This window comes from Oryctolagus cuniculus, chromosome 10, assembly GCF_964237555.1.
Source record: "Oryctolagus cuniculus chromosome 10, mOryCun1.1, whole genome shotgun sequence".
Classification (NCBI taxonomy): Eukaryota; Metazoa; Chordata; class Mammalia; order Lagomorpha; family Leporidae; genus Oryctolagus; species Oryctolagus cuniculus.
This window is the reverse complement of record NC_091441.1, coordinates 102,635,304-102,655,453: the sequence shown is the minus strand read 5'-3', so window position 1 is coordinate 102,655,453 and position 20,150 is coordinate 102,635,304. Positions and strand designations below refer to the sequence as shown.

Sequence of the window (20,150 nt, the reverse complement as noted above, 5' to 3'; positions counted from 1 at the left end):
TCCCCTTCGCACTGAATCTCAGGGAACTCAGAGCCCAGACTAGCGGGAAGCGCTGGGAAGCCTCGTCTGTGGCACTGTGCCTCGCTGTGCACTGTGCCTGAGGGCTCTCACAGCAGTGTTCAGAGGTCGTGCCCAGGGAGAGACGCTGTGCACAGCCTACCTCGGCTCAGAAGGCTTCCTGGTGGCATGTGCCCTGACGTGAGCTGGGCCAGCTGTTCTTTGAGCCTCTTCACTTCAGCTTGGAGCTGGCTCACATTTCCTTGTGTGTCTTCATTAACCACTGCCTATTTAAGAATTAAAAAAACAACAACAATTAAAACAATGCTTTTTGAGTTGAATACTCCTACCTATGTTTTCTTAGTATGACTTGGAGTGATGGACCTCAAACAAAACTGCATTTCCATCTCACAAACCGTTGAATGGCCACCAGGATCCGGGTGTACAGAGGGAGTCCCTCTACCTGTGCCTGCATATCTCGAGCCAGAGAGAGATGGCTGCCTGCCAGCCTCCCTTCTCACCACTCTGCCTGAGGCTCCCTCTTATGGCCCTGCGCTGCCAGGCTAGGCCACCTTAGGATCTCGTGTGTTCACCCAACACCTTCCTTCAAGGAGGATGGCCTGACCCCACCCACTCAATGGAGAAGAGAGAGCACAGCTGAGGGGTACCCTCCTGGCTCTGGGGAAGGAGCCCAGCCTGGACGGCTGGGACGCTTTGCAAGGCTGGCCTAAGCGGTCAGCCTGGCAGCGACAACCCTCTCTGGAGGAATCTAATCTTTTTAAAATTATTTTCACTTTGCAAATGCCTATCACAGCTGGGGCCAATGCCAAGAACCTGGAGCTCAATCTGGTCCCCTCTGTGAGTGGCAGGGACCCAAGGACGTCAGTCCTCACCTGCTGCCTGCCAGGGTGTGCATTAGCAGCAATCTGGAATCCGAAGCAGAGGCGGGACGTGAACCCAGACACTGCAATACAGGATGCACGCATCCCAAGTGGCGTCTTAACTGCTGCACAAAATGCCTTTCCCCAGGGGCTGATCGTGGCGCAGTGGGTTAACCCCCGCTCTGCGACACAAGCATTCCACCAACACCAGTTCAAGTCCTGGCTGCTCCACTTCCCATCTAGCTCCCTGCTAATGCACCTGGAAAGCAGTGGAAGATGGCCCAAATGCCCCTGTACCCACATGGGAGACCTGGATAGAGTTCTAGGAGTAAGCTGCTGGCTTTGCCCTGGCCAAGCTCTGGCCATTGAGGCCACTGAGGGAGTGAACCAGTGGATGGAAGATCTCTCCCCACTTCCTGTAACTCCGCCTTTCAGATATATATTTTAAAGCCCGCCCCTAGTCCCTTTTTTGGCTACATGACCTCCTGGTAGAAGGGCTTGGTTTGACAGCTCCATTTCTGTTTTCTTAGCACACTAAATGGCATCTTCATTTTCTTAAAGAAATATCATTTTAAGGTGACTTCTAAAATGTTAAAAAGGCCCACAAATGAATACAACTCTGTGGTGTATTCAGTTTCAGTAGCAGGGGAGGGGTTACACAAGAACTCTCTGTACTTTCCATTCAATGTTGCTGTGAACCTAAAACTGCTCTAAAAATACTTTATTAATTAAAAACATTAAAATTTAAGAAGACCCACAAAACCCACAGGGCAATACCAAGTGCAAATCAGAGCAAACCAGAGCAAAGAGACCCAAAGTTGGGAAACAGTCAATCCCTCAGTGAGGAAAAAACATCCTCCCACATGCCAAGATCCCCTGAACTCTGTCCTAGGCCCAGCGCACCCCAAGGGAAAGCTCTAAATAGCTCATCCTCAGTAAGTCTCAACAAGCCTAGTGCGGACAGGCTGGGGCAGGGACTCACCATCGGTAGTGACAGTATAAAGCTCCTGGCTTTGTTGTTCTGTGTTTTGGAAACCATGGCCAGCTGCTGATTCTTATGATGTGCCTCACTAATAAATTCTTCTGACATCACTGCCACCCTGGTGACATCATAATTCTCATTATCAGGGCAGCTGTACACTCTCCAAAGATGTCTGATAAGTCCCGAGAGAGAGGTCAGGCAGCTCTAGTCTTTTCCTCCTCATGTTACCCACACCCCACTAAGGGTCATAACCCAAGGAAATGGAGTGAGTGAACAGGCCGATACCCTTGATTCACCTAGGAGAAAGGGTGACAGGGCCTCTCCAGTCCAACCATGACCTTGGGGAAAGAATGACCAAATTCCTCCTTGAAAGAGAGGAGAGATGAACCTACTAATTTAAAGCACAACCTCCTATCTAAAACCAAAGTGGTCTCCAACCTCTCAAAATAGGTGAGGGATTCCTTGGCCTTTTAACAGTCTGCACCAGGGCCTAGCAAAGTACAGTTCACAGGCCAAATACAAGTACAGGCCACTGCCTGTTTTTACAGATAAGCTGTATCGGAGCACAGCACATTGACTGTCTACAGCAGTCTTCTCACCACAAAGGTGGAGCTAAGTAGCTGGGACAGAGGGCATGTGGCCCAACAAGCACAAAATATCCATCATTATTTATTTGAAAGAGTTTCAGAGAGAGAGAGAGAGAGAGAGAGAGAGAGACAGATCTTCTGTCTGCTGGTTCACTCCCCAGATAGCCACAATGGCCAGCTCTGGGCTAAGTTGAAGCCAGGAGCCAAGAGCCAGAAGCCTCACCCAGAACTCCCACATATCATCTATCACTTCATAAGAAAAGCCTGTGGTCCCTGGTACACACCAACATCAAAGGAGTTTGTTGTGTAGAAGCAAAATGGGCCATCTCTGGAGGAGCAGATGGCTTAAAAGGCAAAGTGTGCAATGTTATCAAATCCCTTTTACAGAACAGCCTCCCCTACCATGCACCTGCACACATGCACTGATAAAATAAAAGCCAAATGGCTGCACAGTGGATGAAGAAAAAAAGCAAAACCCCTTTGTGATCCTTTGAGACTTACTCATGGACAAGTTGCAGCATTGACATCACATTGAGAACTGAAAATAAAGCAATTTTCTGGAGCCTATCAATATATCAGTATTCTGCAAGGCTTGTGGCGTGGGTGTGACAATGGAGTTGCACAACTTATAGCCACCCTGATTTCCATGGGCTTCTACCCCAGGACTCACTCAGTTGCTCATCTCCCAAGAACGCTGGGCTCTGAATTCCCCACACATCTTTTCTTGTTATAGAAGTCCCAGGCCTGCCTCCCCTTGGTGGAATGCTGGTTTGGTCTCTAATTCAACCTTTATCTCCTGACTTGATTCTGCCCCTGAACAAAACAGTCTTTACTTTTAACCTCTTGTGATTTTTGGTTCATAGTACACACAGTTCTGCTCTAGCACTGTTCAGCAAATAAATGTATTCTTCAACCCAATGACAAAAGAAAATCTTTGCCACCCCTTAAAAAATGTTAACCAAATGGGGCCAGTGCAGTGGCACAGTGAGTAAAGCCGCCACCTGCAGTGCTGGCATCCCTTATGGGCACCAGTTCGACTCCTGGCTGCTCTACTTCCTATCCAGCTCTCTGCTATGGCCTGGGAAAGCAGAAGATGGTCCAAGTCCTTGGGACCCTGCACCCATGTGGGAGACCTGGAAGAAGCTCCTGCCTCCTGTCTTCAGATTGGCCCAGCTCTGGCCATTGTGGCCATCTGGAGAATAACCAGCAGATGGAGGATCTCTCCCTCTCTCTCTTCCTCTGTAACTCTGCCTTTCAGATAAATAAATAAAACTTTAAAAAAATTAATAACCACAAGGGGCCAGCGCTGTGGTACAGCAGGTTAAGCCACCGTCTGCAGCGCCAGCATCCCATATAGGCACCGGTTAGAGTCCTGGCTGCTCCGCTCCCACTCCAGCTCCCTGCTTGGGCCCCGGTACCCACATGGGAGACCCCAAAGAAGCTCCTGGCTCCTTTGTGGCTACTGGGGAGTGAACCAGCCGATAGAAGATCTCTGTTCTTCTTCCTTTTTAATTCTGACTTTCAAATAAGTAAATAAATAAATCTTGGGGGAAAAAAAGCCACCACAAGACCTAGCCTAGGTCTCTCTGTATGAGATAGGTTAGAAAAGATGAAACAAATTTTGCATACAGTTAAGATAAGCTTCTTTGTAGAAGTTGATGTTAAATTGAAAGTTGATGTTAAATTCACACAAAAAAAGTTGATGTTAAATTCACAAAAACCGCATTCTTTGGCTTCAGTATTTTTCTAATTTACTTAGTAAAGTATTTTACCTTATTTTTAATCAGCTTGGCTCTTTGAGCAAAATTAAGTGTTGACAGAGTTTCCCCAAAACACCTGGATCCAGGATGAACATTTGCAATGATGGCTGTTTTGGCATTACCCCCAAGGGAATCCTGTTAAAGAAACAAATGGTGAGAAACCACAAGATCTTTTTTAAACAAAGATATCCCCTTGCCACCAACTCTGCAATACTGTCCCACTATCAGCCGTAGTGAACATGACCACAAAGCAGCCAGGGCCCAACCACCTACTGTACCCGCAGTAAGAAGGTAAGCTTGGAGTCTCTGTAGCAAACATGTCTCTGCTTTCCATTACCCACGTCCACAAGCGCTGTAATGACTTGGCCCAGGCAGCTCAACGATCGATTTATGTTCCCTGCTTCCTACGGTATTGGGGAAAAAGAACACAAATTCAGTTGCCCTTGTTACTCTTTTGGTGTCTTGAATTAAAAATGTCTAGGGGACGGCACTGTGGCATAGTGGGTAAAGCTGCCTCCTGCAAAGCCAGCATCCCATATGGGCGTCAGTTTGCATCTGCTGTTCCACTTCTGATCCAGCTCCCTGCTAATGTGCCTGGGAAAGTAGTGAAGGATGGCCCAAGCGCTTGGGCCCCTGCACCCACGTGGGAGACCTGGAAGAAGCTCCTGGTTCCTGGCTTTGGCCTAGCCCAGCTCCAGCCATTGTGGCCATTTGAGGAGTGAACCAGCAGATGGAAGACCTCTTTCTGTGTCTCCCACTCTATCTCTCTCTGTAACTCTGCCTTTCAAATAAATAAAATAAATCTTTTTTAAAAAAAATATCTACTATGGTGACAATTCTGGATGGAAAGGAAAATCAAGGACAAAATTAGTTAAGTACAACTAACTGTATTTATTTATTTATTTTTAAAATATTTATTTGGGGCTGGCGCTGTGGTGTAGTGGGTAAAGGGGACCCCTGCAGTGCCAGCATCCCATCTGGGCACGGTTCAAGCCCCGGTTGCTCCACTTCCAACCCAGCTCTGTTATGGCTCAGAAAATAAATCTTTGAAAAAAAAATTATTTATTTATTTGAAAGGCAGAGTTACAGAGAGGCAGAGGCAGAGAGAGAGGTCTTCCATCCACTGGTTTACTCCCCAAATGGTCGCAACAGCCGGAGCTGAGCTGATCTGAAGCCAGGAGTCAAGAGCTTCTTTCAGCTCTCCCACACAGGTGTAGGAGCCCAAGGACTTAGGCCATCTTCTACTGCATTCCCAGGCCATAGCAAAGAGCTGGGTTGGAAGTGGAACAGCCAGGACTTGAACCAGCACCCATATGGGATGCCAGCACTGCAGGCAGCGTCTTTATCTGCCATGCCACAGCACTGGCCTCACAACTAAATTTAGAAAATAAAATGTGCTCAACCATCCTTTGGTCTTTTCCTATTTGATGCACAGTATAATTTTAGTGTGGTGCAAAGACAACACACACTCAGTAAAACTGTACTGTGAACTTTGATCTTTTCCCATGTTAGTGATACATGGTACTTCAAAAAGTTTGTGGAAATGTAATACTCCAATGGAAGTTTATTTGATGCAATGCATTATGAAATCATGCATAGGTCTTCGTAATGCCCACTTTAAGACCCCTCATATCCCTCTCTCCGGGATCCTCTCTCAGGATGCTGGGCAGGGGCTCCTTGGCAGTCAGGAATCACAACGGGAAAGAACTGATGCTCTACAGGGTACTTTTCATGCTCATCTGTGATTTCTGGTAGGCAGAGTGTCTTACACGCATTTTTTGTTGTTGTTGGCCAGGCAGAGTTAGACAGTGAGAGAGAGAGAGACAGAGAGAGAAATGTCTTCCTTCCGTTGGTTCACTACCCTAATGGCTGCCATGGCTAGCGCTGCACCAATCCAAAGCCAGGACAGGTGCTTCCTCTTGGTCTCCCACGCAGCTGCAGGGCCCAAGCGCTTGGGACATCCTCCATTGCTCTCGCGGGCCACAGCAGAGAGCTGGACTGCAAGAGGAGCAACCGGGACCAGAACCTGGCGATCCAACAGGGACTAGAATCCGGGATGCAGGTGCCACAGGCGGAGGATTAGCCAAGTGAGCCACGGCACCGGCCTTAAACGCATTTTAATTGAAGATATTTTCAATTTAAGATGCGTTTATAGGGATGTAACTCAAATGTAAGTAGAGAAGTGTCTGTTTAAATGAGCTATTTTATTATGCTTCTCATCTCAATGAAAACACAAACCTTGGATTGCCTAAAACTGCTTGCGAGCTCAGCAGGCTCAAATCCTCACTTTTAATGCCAGAGCTGACCTCTATGTGTAACTCCTCTTCCCCAGCCTCTGGTTCCACTGCTGATACCTTTGCCTAGGAGTTGGTCCTTCACCCTTCACACTTGAACTATTAAACAGTGTAGCTGGTCTCTTCTCTCTGTAGGCTCTCTCCTCTTGATTCTGCAGTAGTAGGTCAGATGACCAAGATTTCATAAAACAGGCTTTCTTCTCTGGCTCAAAACCTTTGAGTGTTTCCCAGTGTCTAGAAAATGAGCACCAACTTGGCCTGGCATTTGTGGTCTTCAGTGGTCTGAACCTGCCTGCCTGTCTGACCAATGAACCCCTCAACTCAGCTGAAATGGCGCAAGCCACTCTCACTCCGCCTCTGCAATGACCCTGAGGGTGCCCCCCGGGCAGCAGTCCCTGTGCCTGCTGTGAGACAACTCAAGACTTCCTTCTCATACTTCCACAGCAGTCTGTGTCTCACCCTTCTTCCTCTGACCACCATCCCCCCAGCAGGAGTTCAACCACCCTTGCTACTGATGGACTTGACCTATCCATTACCCTTACTGCCCAACCCCACAACAAAGATCTCTGTTCCTTTCAGATAGGAGCAATTTCTTATTTCTATGCAGTCCTCACAATTCTGAGTATGATACTGATGTCTAGTACGAATTCACATGCAAGTTCAAGACCACAGTTTCATTTTACCTTCAGCCTCATCCCCTCTGCATGGGTATCTTTTTGCCTCTCAGATCCTGCTAAGTCCACCAGGTTGAGCAGGGAGGTCCGTATATTCACAGTCTCATTGCTTTTCTCCATTGACTCAACTGTGATTGTAAAGACTGCATGAGACCTCGAGGATTCCCTGTTCATTGACGTTGATGCCACACGTCTGTTTCGCCACCCTCCAGACAACACCTGTGCAAAAAGAAAAGTGTATTAAAAACAACAGTGGGGGCCAGAGCTGTGGCGCAGTAGGTTGATTCTCTGCCTGCGGCACTGGCGTCCCATACGGGTGCCAGTTCTAGTCCTGGCTGCTCCTCCGATCCAGCTCTCTGCTATGGCCTGGGAAGGCAGTGGAAGATGGCCCAACACAAAGATCCTCTTTCTCTCTCTGCCTCTGCCTCTCAAATAAATAAATACATCTTAAAAAAAATTATTTTTTCTAAAAGAAATCACGTTATCACAAGTTCCAGGTGGTACACAACAGTCACCAAAATCAGCAGGAAATCTGCACAGGGTGGTGAGTAGGACTGCCGGTCCTTCAAGGATACACTCGTTCCCCTTTGTTCCCCCACTACATTCTGGAAAGAGAACAAACAGGAAACCTGAAGGCACAGATCCAGAACTGGCTTTACCATTCTCTGTGTTGAAGCAAATCATAAAATCTCTCTGACACTCTGTGAAAATGATGGACCACAAGAAAAAAAAAAAAAAAAAAAAATAAAAACATAGGGTTGGCGACATGGCTCACTTGGTTAATTCTCTGCCTGTGGCACTGGCATCCTATATGAGTGCCAGTTCTAGTCCCGGCTACTCCTCTTCCAGTCCAGCTCTCTGCTGTGGCCCAGGAAGGCAGTGGAGGATGGCCCAAGTGCTTGGGCCCTGCACCTGCATGGGAGACCAAGAAGAAGCACCTGGCTCCTGGCTTGGGATCAGCGCAGTTCCAGCCATAGTGGCCATTTGGAGGGTGAACCAACGGAAGGAAGACCTTTCTCTCTGTCTCTCTATCTCACTGTCTATATCTCTGTCAAACAAACAAACAAACAAAAAAACCCCACAACAACTGTAAGTTACCATAAAGCCAAAGTTGTATCAGTTCTTCTGGTCTACACATCTTTTTTTTTTTTTTTTTTTTTTTACAGGCAGAGTGGACAGTGAGAGAGAGAGAGACAGAGAGAAAGGTCTTCCTTTTGCTGTTGGTTCACCCTCCAATGGCCACCGTGGCTGGCGTGTTGCGGCTGGTGCGCCGCGCTGATCCAAAGGCAGGAGCCAGGTGCTTATCCTGGTCTCCTGTGGGGTGCAGGGCCCAAGCACTTGGGCCATCCTCCACTGCACTCCTGGGCCACAGCAGAGAGCTGGCCTGGAAGAGGGGCAACCGGGACAGAACCCGGCGCCCCGACCGGGACTAGAACCCGGTGTGCCGGCGCTGCTAGGCGGAGGATTAGCCTGTTGAGCCGCGGCGCCGGCTGTTCTACACATCTTTATTTCCCTCTCCATTCCCATGGCAAGCAGTATAAGCAAAGGTTCAGATGGAAGGCTCTGGAATCAGAGGGACGTGAGCTCAAGTCTTGTGATCAAGCCCAGCCGAACCTTTTCAGGCATGGCCTCCATATTTTTACGAGACTGGGGTATCCACCCCACAGTGCAGAAATCTGAATCTAATGTGTGCAGGAATCACCTGGGGAGCTGCTAAAACTCAGCTTCAATGTGAGGCTCCGCCCGAGTCTGCATTCCTGAGCAGCTCTCTGGTGATGCCAAGGGTCAGAGGACTCCACTGGGAGCTGCGAGGCTATACTACGTGTAAGTATAGGGCAAAATAGGAATTCGTAACTTTACCTAAAAGGAGGTCGCACAGTACTGGCATATACCCAATAAATGCTAGCTGTTACAACTCCTTCCACTAACCACACACAGTGCAAAAATGAGATTTGTACTTTCCGTATTTCCTGGATGCTTCTTTTATATAACATTAACTAGCATATATTAAATATTAAATAAATTATGAGTTATATATTTATATACTTCAAAACAGCAAAAGACAGTTCCTCAAACATGGGAAAATTCTCATGCAATATCATCAATAAAAGCAAAGTGTAAAAGTAGTACTATATCTGTCATCGTGACCAGAGCAACAAGGGAGAAGCAAATACAAGCATGTTGCTTGGATATCATATAAATACCAAGAATAATAAACAAAAATGCTTGGCATATGCTCCTGGATCAGAAGGCCTGATACTATTAAGATATCAATTTTCCACCAAAACAATCATTAGGTTCAATATAATTCCATTCAAAACCCTAGCAGATGTTTTAGTAGAAATAGATAAGCTGGTTGTAAGTAAATTGCAATGCACCAAGAAAAACCAATATAATTGTTAAAAAGAACAAAATGGAAGAGTTACCCTGCCCTATCACAAGACCTATTTATTATTCAGCAACAATCCATAATAATCAACAGATTTGTATTGGGTAAAAAAGGCCAATGAAACTGAATACAGTTAGATATAAACTCATACATGTTTAGTTAATTTATGTTTCTGCAAAGGTGCAAAAACAATTAGAGTCTTTTTTCCCTAGCAAGTTGGACTGCATTCTAGAGCAACAACAAAAAGGCCAGAAAAGAGAAAGAGGTATTGAATAAAACCGATAAGAACACGTAGATGGTAGAATGACCAGTCCAACAATATCAAAAGTCACATCAATGCAAATATTTGTAAATTAAGAAAGGTAAAACTGTCAGAGTAATTTAAAAAAGGCAAAACTTTGGTAGCGATCTGGTTTACAAGAAATAACTAAAGCATTAAGAGGCACAAGGACTGAGGGTAAACATGCACTGGGCAAACACTAATCTAAAGATGCTGAGTGATAGGTGAACATCAGATGCAACAGATTTGTAAGGCAACTATGTGACAGGAAAGCACTGATTATAGATCAAAATCAAAGGATAAAGTAATTCTCTACTTGTACATGCACATAATAAAAGTCTATTCCACATGTATACATATGTATTAAAACAGACAAGAATCTATAATAATCAACATAGGCAGCAAAACATAAAATAATTAAGGTAGGTACTTGGCACAGTGGTAAAGATGCTGTCTGAGATGCCCACATGCCACGCTTGTATGACGGTGTGAGGCACTGTCCCACTTTCTGGTCCAGCTTCTCTCTAATGTGTACCTTGGGAAGCAACAAACTGATGGCTGAAGTACTTGGGTCCTTGCCCCACGTGGGAGACCCAGATTGAGTTCTGAGCTCCTGTCCAACCCTAGCTGTTGTGAGCAGTTGGGTAAATAGCTGATGGAGGATCTCTCTGTCTGCCTTTCAAATAAAAATAAATAATTTTGAAAACTAAAGGAAATTGACACACCTCAGCCTCCAGTGCAGGATCAATATATCTCTTTGAAGCACCATGCATTGTACCTTCTTCTCAAGCACACACTGTTCATCCATTGCTCACTGTATTAATCCATTAATTCTATCTCAAAGAATCCTAGAGTGAGGCATTACACAAACCACATTCTCTGGCCCCAGTGCAGTTGAGGAATCAACATGAAAAATAAATTAGAAATCTCCATATAGTTGAGAATGGAAAAATAACATTTATAAGTAATTCATGAGTAGCAGAAAAAGAATCGAGATCTATACAAGGATTATATTAAATGCTTTTATCACAACAGAAAGGCCCAAATGAGCTGAGGGTCCATCATATGCAGCAGGTAAGGAGCAGGATGATAAACCCACAAAAGAAAAAGCAAAGAAAATGCCAAAGAGCCAGGACGTGTCAACAACATCAACTACATAAAACCCAGCAAAACGGCAGTTACAGCAAAGGTATTCAACTTTATGCCAATACATTTGAAAACTGAGAGCAAACCAAAATTTTTCTAGGAATACATAACTCTCCTAAAACTAACCCGAGAAGGAATAAAATGCTTGCATAGCTCTATTTTATTTTATATGTAGGTAAAACTCACACAAAATAAAAGGCCCAGATGGTTCTGCAGATGTGTTCTACCAGACTTTCTAAGCTTATTCTAAACAACAAAGTTCTGGAAAATAGATAAAGATAAAGATTAAAAAAATTAAGAAGAGTAGGACAAAGGCAAAGTATAGATTGATCCCAGTCTTTAACATTGGTGAAAAATACCCAACAAAACATTAAATCTAATTTAGTATTTTATCATGTTAGGATGGCAAAGGAGATAAGCCATGTAACCATGTCAACAGAGGTAGAAAAAGCATCTATCACACACTCTTGGTTTTATAAGGTAGTTTTAGCAAGGTGGCTGATTATAAAAGTGGTCTGGTAAGCATTGACTGCACTTCTACACATACCAAACAGGAAATGTAACTGAAAGGAGATTATGAGAGTAACAAAAAATACAATATATTGCAATAAAGCCAAAAAAATTGGTAAGACTTTTATAGTGAAAACTACAAAAATTATATTCCCAGACATTAAAAGCTTAAATAAGTGAAGAGACATGCAATATTCCAGTACAAACTGAATGTTTTATAAAGACGTAGGCCTCTCTAAACTCGACGATACCTGAGACAGGATAGAAGGATTCATTATATCAGCCTCTCTTGACCGGATGGGTATCCATTTCCAGCTCCCAACCAATCAAAAGTAAGCAGTGTCCAGATAATAATAGCAGAAGACACCTTACTGTGCCATCAGGGACTGCCCCCACCCGCAGGAATGCCCAGAACCGCTCAAGACAAAGGACATATGCACTTCCCAGGGCGGTGGTGGTGAGCAACACTGGCATTGTGCCCAAAAGGAACAAGTGTGCCTGTGCAGAACACTGTGCCGGGAGGAACCCAAAGTGCTGTGTGGAGTGCCAGGCCTGCCTACCCCACAGAAACCACTTCCTGCAAGGCTGTTGTCTTGTGTTGGAGCATAACCTCCCTCCGACCGCCCCCAAACCTTATCTGGGCTGCACACAGGCTTATGCAGAAGGTTAAATGGGAGACTTGTTGAAGATGGAAGAATAAATCAATGGAATGTTATAAAGCTGTGAAAATAAACACAATGTGGACTTATTCCGTAAACCATGTTAAAGTAAAAAAGTCATAGAATGATAAAAAAACATTGCTTAAAACTCAAAAACAGGCTAAACCAGTCTGTGTCTGCATATGCAAGTCTGTGACTGGGAAGTAAAAGAAAACGGTGACATTCAGCACACTGCTGAAGCAGAGACACGGGCTAGGGAGGAGCACCCAGGAAAACAGGACAGCACTCATGACGTTAGACTGTCTAATGGGCTCCTGCAAGTCCACATTAATATCATGCTTAAAGTTTATTTATTTTCATTTTATCTGAAAGGCAGAGAAACACACAGAGAGAGAGAGAGAGAGAGAGAGAGAGAGATCTTCCATCCGCTAGTTCACTCCTCAAATGTCCACACAACACCAGGAAGGGACAGCTAAAGCCAAGAGCCCAGAACTCAATCCAGGTCTCCTATGTCTGTGGCAGGAACCCAAGTACTTGAGCCATCATCCAGTGCTTCCCAGGCAATGTCTAAGCAGGAACCTGGATCAGAAGCAGAGCAGCCAGGACTTCAACCAGCCACTCCAATATGAGATCGGAGTGCTCCCAGGGCCAAATATCTGCACCCCACCATACCACACCCACATCATGTTTAGTAACTTACATGCAACGTGCCAATATTTCATATAGATCAAATATGATATATTAAAACACTGCTTTAATCAACTGGCCAAGATCAGATTCCTTAAAAATGTGAGAATAACTCACATCTTTGGATGCTCCAAAGAAGTTGGCTTTTGATCCCTACTAAACAAGCAGAGGTGCAAAGTAGGAACAGTCAGATTAAAGCCAGCGTTCCTAAGGGCTCCGCAAATAGGCAGCTCCCAGGAGGAGCCACTAAAGTAATATAAATACTTACAGATTGTTACCTGCAGGGTGGCCTTTAGAATTACCTGATTAGAATGAACAGCACCAAAATAATTCAAAATCAAGCAGTTCAAGGTTCTTTTTTAGCTAAGGAGAGATCTATGAAATACTAGCATTTTTTTTTGCTTTACTTCTCATGAACACTTTTGTATTATGCCTTTATGGAATGTTTTTGACAGCTCAGTTCTCTTTTTGTGACTGGGATGTTTGCACAGCATGTCTGTTGCCCATGCATCCAACAAACGTTTCTGGCAGTGCACCTGATAGGCCTCGGCAGCCGACGTTACCACCTGCTCCACCGCACCGACGACGAAGACTCCCTTCTTGATGTGCTCCCTTAAGTACAGGCCAGCAGATGCAGAGTCCAGCAGGTCATAGATCTGCTCATTGTAGATTTCAATAAAGGAACATTTGCAAAGGAAACTCTTCCCAGCTCCAGCCTGTAAAAGAGATACTTCATTCAGATGCATTATGTTCACATCTTTATCCTTAGCTTGCACAGCTAAAGTATACATTTTGTATACTATTATCCCTTGATACAATATAAGATAGCCAGAAGTTAAAATCCAGGTAATTATTTTCAACATATCACATTTTAAAGCAAACTGTGGTCCCAGGAGCCCTCAAGGTTTCGGAGATCCCTCAGAGCCAACACAGGGAGATGGGAATTGAAAAGTCTTATATATTGGATTTCTTTATAAAGTTTTATTTGAAAGAAATGTTGTGCTCTTTAAAAGACTAAAAATAATTTATTTCAAAAGACTGTAGGATTCTTTTTTTTTAAAAAAGGGATTCCAATTTTTATTTATTTATTTTCATTTGAAAAGCAGAGAGAGAAAGAGACAGAGTCAGACAAGAATCTTCCATCTACTGGTTCACAATCCAAAAGCCTCCAACAGCCAGAGCTGGGCAGGCTGAAGCTAGGAGCCTGGAACTCAATCCGGGTCTCCCACATGTGTGGAAGGGACTCAAGTATTGAGCCATCATCTGCTGCCTCGCAGGGTGCACATTAGCAGGAAGCTGGATCAAAAGTGGAGAAGCCAGAACTTGAGCCAAGCACTCTGAAAGGGATGCAGGGAGTCCTGAGCAGTGTCTTAACCACAGGCCTCACATTCACCCCTCTATAGGATTTTTAACCACAGAAATGCATGGCACTAACTTTAACTATTTCATTGGCATGCAACCTTTGTGTCTAACTGCAACGTCAGAGATAATTTCAGCAAATGATGTTAAAAAGAAAATTCCTTAGACCAATTGAACTTAGTGGAGTTTATCTGAGTAAAGCAAAACATAAGAGATTTGTGAATCAGGTGGCTCCCCGAATCAAAGCAGGTTCTGAGAGCTCCAACCAAGACCATGATCAAACAGCAACTATAGGAAACAGAAGCAAGGCAAAGACGGGCTGGAACTGTATATTTCGAGAATGGCCTGACCTGGGAGTCAATAAAAGAAAAGACCACATCCCAGAATGATAGAGCCACACCTCCTGTGGAGCCAGGAAACCATGGTAAGGGGGTAGCAGGTGCAACAAAGGCAGTAAGGACAGGCCCATCACTACTAGACGTCATGAGCTTAGTGCAGGCAGCTGACAGGCTTGGTATTATTAGTACAGCTGTTTTCTTGGGTTGAGACTTTCTTATGCTTTCTCTGCTGTGAAATCTTTGGAGAGCCTGAGAAGTGATACTTCCCTTCCTTATAAACCCATAATCTAGGTCCAAGCACGATGCATGCTTATAAACTAAAAACTCAGAATCCTTAATTTCACCACAAGAATTAAAAGGTGTTTTTGTACTACACCAGCCCATCCACACTGGAGAATCTCATCCATGGCCCTCCATGCATCATGAACTAATTATTAATAGCTAAGCACTTAAAACCAGGCATTTCATAGAAGCACTTTAATTTTATAGTACATTTTACCTTCTCTTTTTCACGATCAATTAAGGAAAACAAATATTCAAAACTTCGTGGGATTACTCCTCTCAGGTTATGAGAAAAATTATCAGATTCAGATGGCCCTAAAAAAAAAAAAAAGAAAAGAAAACCTGCTGATTTTCATTCTGCCCCAAGAGTACTTGAAAATGGCAAAAATGCAAGGCAATTTACACAGAAACAAGGTGACATATCGAATAATCAGTTTCTTTTTTAAAAAAGATCTATTTTATTTATTTCGAAGAGTTACAGAGAAAGGTAGAGACAGAGAGACAGAGAGAGAAAGAGAGACAGAGAGACAGAGACAGAGACAGAGAGAGGTCTTCCATCCATTGGTTCACTCCCCAAATATCCACAATGGTCAGAGCTGAGCCAATCTGAAGCCAGTAGCCGGAAGCCAGGAGCCAGGAGCTTTTTCCAGGTCTCCCATGTGGGTGCAGGGACCCAAGGACTTGGGCCACGCTCCACTGCTTTCCCAGGTGAATTAGCAGGGCGCTGGATGGAAAGTGGAGCAGCCAGTACTCAAATTGGAGCCCATATGGCATGCCAGCACTGCAGGCCAGGGTTTTAACCAGCTGTGCCACAGTGCCGGCCCCAAATAATCAGTTTTTCACTTGTCCTCCAAACAAGTTAAATTCAGTCTGTTAGAGACAGGTTAATAGAACCCAGCCATGAATGGAACGGAAGTAAAGACCCAGAGTTGCCACCACCCAATTGTACAAAGTAGCTGGTGTCCATCTAGGTACTAAGCTTGAAATTCTTTCAACTTCCAAGAGCCAAAATCAGCAGAAAAACCAAATAATTATGTTTTTATTTATTACATGTGACATTATTTCTCATATACTGAGCTGTGCTCCATGCCATGGCCCTACACTGTGTAACATGGGCTAATTACTCAATCTTTCTTAAGTTTCAGAGTTCTTAGCAACTATAAAATGGAGATAATAATGGTAATAACTACTGCACAGGGTTGTTGGGAAGAGCTAACGAAGTATTAACGTAAAGCACTTAGGGCACATTTTCAAAAGCATTAAGTACGAAAAATTAAGATTAAGTAATACTTTTAAAATTGAGAAGTAAAAGCAGAGCTGGTAAGAAAGATACCATTGGGAATATTTTACAAGATTTCCATGTAGATGGAAAAATGCGGAATACTCCTGTCTTTATTTTGTTACACAGGGGGAAGGAAACAAGTTGATGCGTAAGTAACAGGATTTTAAGGAACAGCATTTCAAGCTGTAGCAATATTTACCAGAAAACAAAAAAATATAAACACATGGCTAGAAAAGACCTGAAAAGTACTATAAACATTGGCTAAATATGCCATAGAGACCAAATGCTGGTATGTACAAGAAAAGGTACAGAGAATAAACTCTAAAATATTATAGTTGTCTTAAACACCTTGTTGCACTCTACCTGGAGTATTTAAAATTGCCTTTGTAAAAACTGTAATTGAAGAAATATTTAACAGAGGGAGAAAAATCCATGTAAACGAATGAAGAAGACAAATAATATTGGAGTGTGCAAATAACATTATATCATTTTTCTGCTGAGTAACACACAAAGATATTTAACTTTAGTTTCTATCATTTCTTGCTTAGGCTACTGCAGTAGCTCTTAATCTGGCTTCCACTATAAGCCCTTCTAATCTTTTTCCATTCAGCTGAGTAATCCTTTTAATTGTATATCAGATCATGCAAGTCCCTTTTAAAAAAACCTTTCAATGACTTCCCATTACAAAACAAAATCCAAACTCCTCACCCAGGACTACCTGATGTGGCCACAAGCTGCAGCCCTAACTTCTCTTCCTCCTGGCCCCACTGGGAAAACTTCACCCCAGCCACCTGAGGGCCTGTGCAGCCGAGGTCTCGCTGCCGGGAGGGTCCTTTCCCACCCTGTACTAGTAACTCTTCCGCTGCCACCTCCGCAGGGCCCTTCCTGGCCCACCACCTACAACGGCACCCCTGCTCCTCTCTGTTCCGTTCTCCTACCTCTGGCAGTTATCTGCTGCTACTTCTTTAAAAGATTTATTTGAAAGGCGCAGCAACAGAGAGTGAGGTATCTTCTGTTCACTGGCTCACTCCCCAAATACCCATAACATCTGAGGCCAGGCCAGCTTGAAGCTAGGAGCCAGAAACTCCATCTGGGCTCCCATGTGGAAGGGCAGAACTCAAGCACTTGGGCCTCACATGCTGCTTCCCATGTGCATTAGCTCGATCAGCAACATGGAGCAGCCACGTTGACCCAGGCACTCCGATCGGGCATGTGGGCTCCCACGTAGTACCTGAACTGGCTGTACCACAACACCCAGCTCTATTTGCTTCTTCTTTCTCCGCTGTTTGCTTCTGATTGTCCATCCCTATTACCTGAGATGCTCAGCCACACAAGGTCCTGGACAATGCTTTGTATCTGAACAGACCAAAACACCCTGAAGAGTATCTGGCACATTCAGAAGCTGTTTATTAAAAAAAACAAAACACCAGAAAAACCAAACCTGTAATTTCATCAAAGAAAAATAAAAACTGTCAGCTCAGAAAAAAATGTCAATTCAAAAGACAATGAAGGGGCTGGTGCTGTGGCACAGCAGGTTAACGCCCTGGCCTAAAGCACTGGCATCCCATTTGGGCACTGGTTCAAGACCTGGCTGCTCCACTTCCGATCCAGCTCTCTGCTATGGCCTGGGAAAGCAGTAGAAGATGGCTTAAGTCCTTGGGCCCCTGCACCCACGTGGGAGACCCGGAAGAAGCTCCTGGCTCCTGGCTTTGGATCAGCGCAGTTCTGGCTGTTGCAGCCAATTGGAGAGTGAACCATCGGATGGAAGACCTCTCTCTCTCTCTCTGCCTCTCCTCTCTCTGTGTAACTCTTTCAAATAAATAAATAAATCTTAAAAGAAAAAAGACAATGAAGGGGAAGGTGCAGTGAGGCAGCAAGTTAAACCACCACCTGTGACACCAGCATCCCCTATCAGAGCACCAGTTTTGAATCCTGGTTACTCTGCTTCCGACCCAGCTTCTTGATTGGGAAAGCAGTGGAAGATGGCCCAAGTACTTGGGTCTCTGCCACCCAAGTGGGAGACCACGATGGAGCTCTGGCTCCTGGCCTTGGCCTGGTCAAGCCTTGGCTACTGTGGCCATCTGGGAATGAACCAGTAGATGGTAGATGTCTCTATGTCTCTCCCCTTCTTTCTGTCACTCTGTTAAATAAATAAATACATCTTTAAAAAATAAAAAAAAATGAAGTGAAAAATCTGCACTCTACATCATAGACAAAAGGCTAATCTCTCCATTCTATAAAACATCCCCATCAATAAAGGGATTTTTATGTTAAAACTGCTTATTTATTTTCATTTTATCTGAAAGGCAGAGACAGCAGGATCTTCCACCTGCTAGTTCACTCCCCAAATGCCTGCAACACCCAGGGCTGGGCCAGGCCAAATCCAAGAACCAGGAATTCCATCTCACCTGGGTGGCAGGGAACCAAGTACCCGAGTCCTCATTGCAGCCTCTCAGGGCGTGCATTAGCAGGAAGCAGGATCAGAAGTGGAGGAGCCGGCGCCGTGGCTCAACAGGCTAATCCTCCACCTTGCGGCGCCGGCACACCGGGTTCTAGTCCCGGTCGGGGCGCCGGATTCTGTCCCGGTTGCCCCTCTTCCAGGCCAGCCCTCTGCTATGGCCAGGGAGTGCAGTGGAGGATGGCCCAGGTGCTTGGGCCCTGCACCCCATGGGAGACCAGGAAAAAGCACCTGGATCCTGGCTCCTGCCATCGGATCAGCGCGGTGCGCCGGCTGCAGCGGCGGCCATTGGAGGGTGAACCAACTGCAAAGGAAGACCTTTCTCTCTCTGTCTCTCTCTCTCTGTCCACTCTGCCTATCAAAAAAAAAAAAAAAAAAAAAAAAAAAAAGAAGTGGAGGAGCCAGGCCTGGAACCAGGCACAACGGCATGGGATGTGCAGGGCCCATGCAGCACTTCACAGCCACCTGAAATGCCGACCCTGTGGGATGTTTTAAATGGCAAAAAGACTGCAAAGAGCATCTCAACAGAGAGGCTATTCTAATATCCAGTAAACACAAGAAAGGTGCTCAGTTACCAAAAGACAGTAGAGAAGTATGTTTAAACAAACAGAATACTACACATGGCTACAGTTTTTTTTTTTCTTCTTTTTGACAGGCAGAGTTAGACAGTGAGAGAGAGAGAGACAGAGAGAAAGATCTTCCTTTCCGTTGGTTCACCCCCCAAATGGCTGCTATGGCTGGTGCACTGTGCTGATCCGAAGCCAGGAGCCAGGTGCTTCTTCCTGGTCTCCCATGGGGTGCAGGGCCCAAGCACTTGGGTCATCCTCTACTGCCTTCCCGGGTCATAGCAGAGAGCTGGATCGGAAGAGGAGCAACCAGGACAGAATCTGGCGCCCTGACCGGGACTAGAACCCAGTGTGCCAGCGCCACAGGGAAAGGATTAGCCAAGTGAGCTGCGGCGCCGGACGGCTAGTTTTAAAAGCTGACATTATAAGGTATAAACAAAGATGTGCAGTAAATGGAACTTGAACATGCCGCTGAAGCATAACAATTTTGTAAAACTGGCAGTATCTACTAAAGCTTATATCCTAGGGTTCAGCAATTCTACTCCTGGAAACAGATCCAAGAGAAATGATGTCAAAAGACACATACAAGAAAGAGTGATCACAGCAGCATTATTCACATGACCCTAGACTAGAAATAATCCAAATGTCATCAACAGTAGAATGGAATGCTCACTGACTCATATTATAGTGTGATGGAAATAAACTACTATTGACACGTTGTAAACTAGGTAGTTATTTAGTCTAGGTGAGCTAGAATTTTTACAATCCTGCAATACAGTGTTTTCTCTTTAACTGTTCGCTGGATATATCCACCTTGCCAGGAAGCACTTGTGTCTCATCTGAGAATAGGGCACATGCTGAGACCCCATCCTGTTGTATACTCCATTAAAGTACCTCCCTCTACTTCATAAAAGCAGACTGAGAATGGGGGAGAGGTCTCTGCCACAGAGCAGGCTCTCTTTTTCCCTCCTTAAGGGCAACCCACTTGTCCACCGTGATGGCATTTCTCCATGTCAGTT

At 44.8% G+C, this 20,150-nt stretch overlaps 1 protein-coding gene across 6 annotated transcripts in view; it reads right to left on the bottom strand.

Moving 5' to 3' along the window:
- The window catches only part of KIF15 (kinesin family member 15), an 82,834-nt gene that overhangs the window by 31,875 nt on the left and 30,809 nt on the right, over window positions 1-20,150 (bottom strand). For all 6 annotated transcript variants that reach the window (XR_007921580.2, XR_011379568.1, XM_070050937.1 and 3 more), the window contains exons 6-11: window positions 15,043-15,140; window positions 13,383-13,562; window positions 7,185-7,394; window positions 4,486-4,611; window positions 4,220-4,342; window positions 161-284 (exon numbers count right to left, since the gene is read on the bottom strand). Coding sequence is in view for 4 of the 6 variants with exons in the window: in XM_070050937.1 (XP_069907038.1) it covers window positions 161-284; window positions 4,220-4,342; window positions 4,486-4,611; window positions 7,185-7,394; window positions 13,383-13,562; window positions 15,043-15,140 (861 nt within the window). In the remaining 2 variants the exon portion in view is untranslated. The remainder of the gene's footprint in view (window positions 1-160; window positions 285-4,219; window positions 4,343-4,485; window positions 4,612-7,184; window positions 7,395-13,382; window positions 13,563-15,042; window positions 15,141-20,150) is intronic.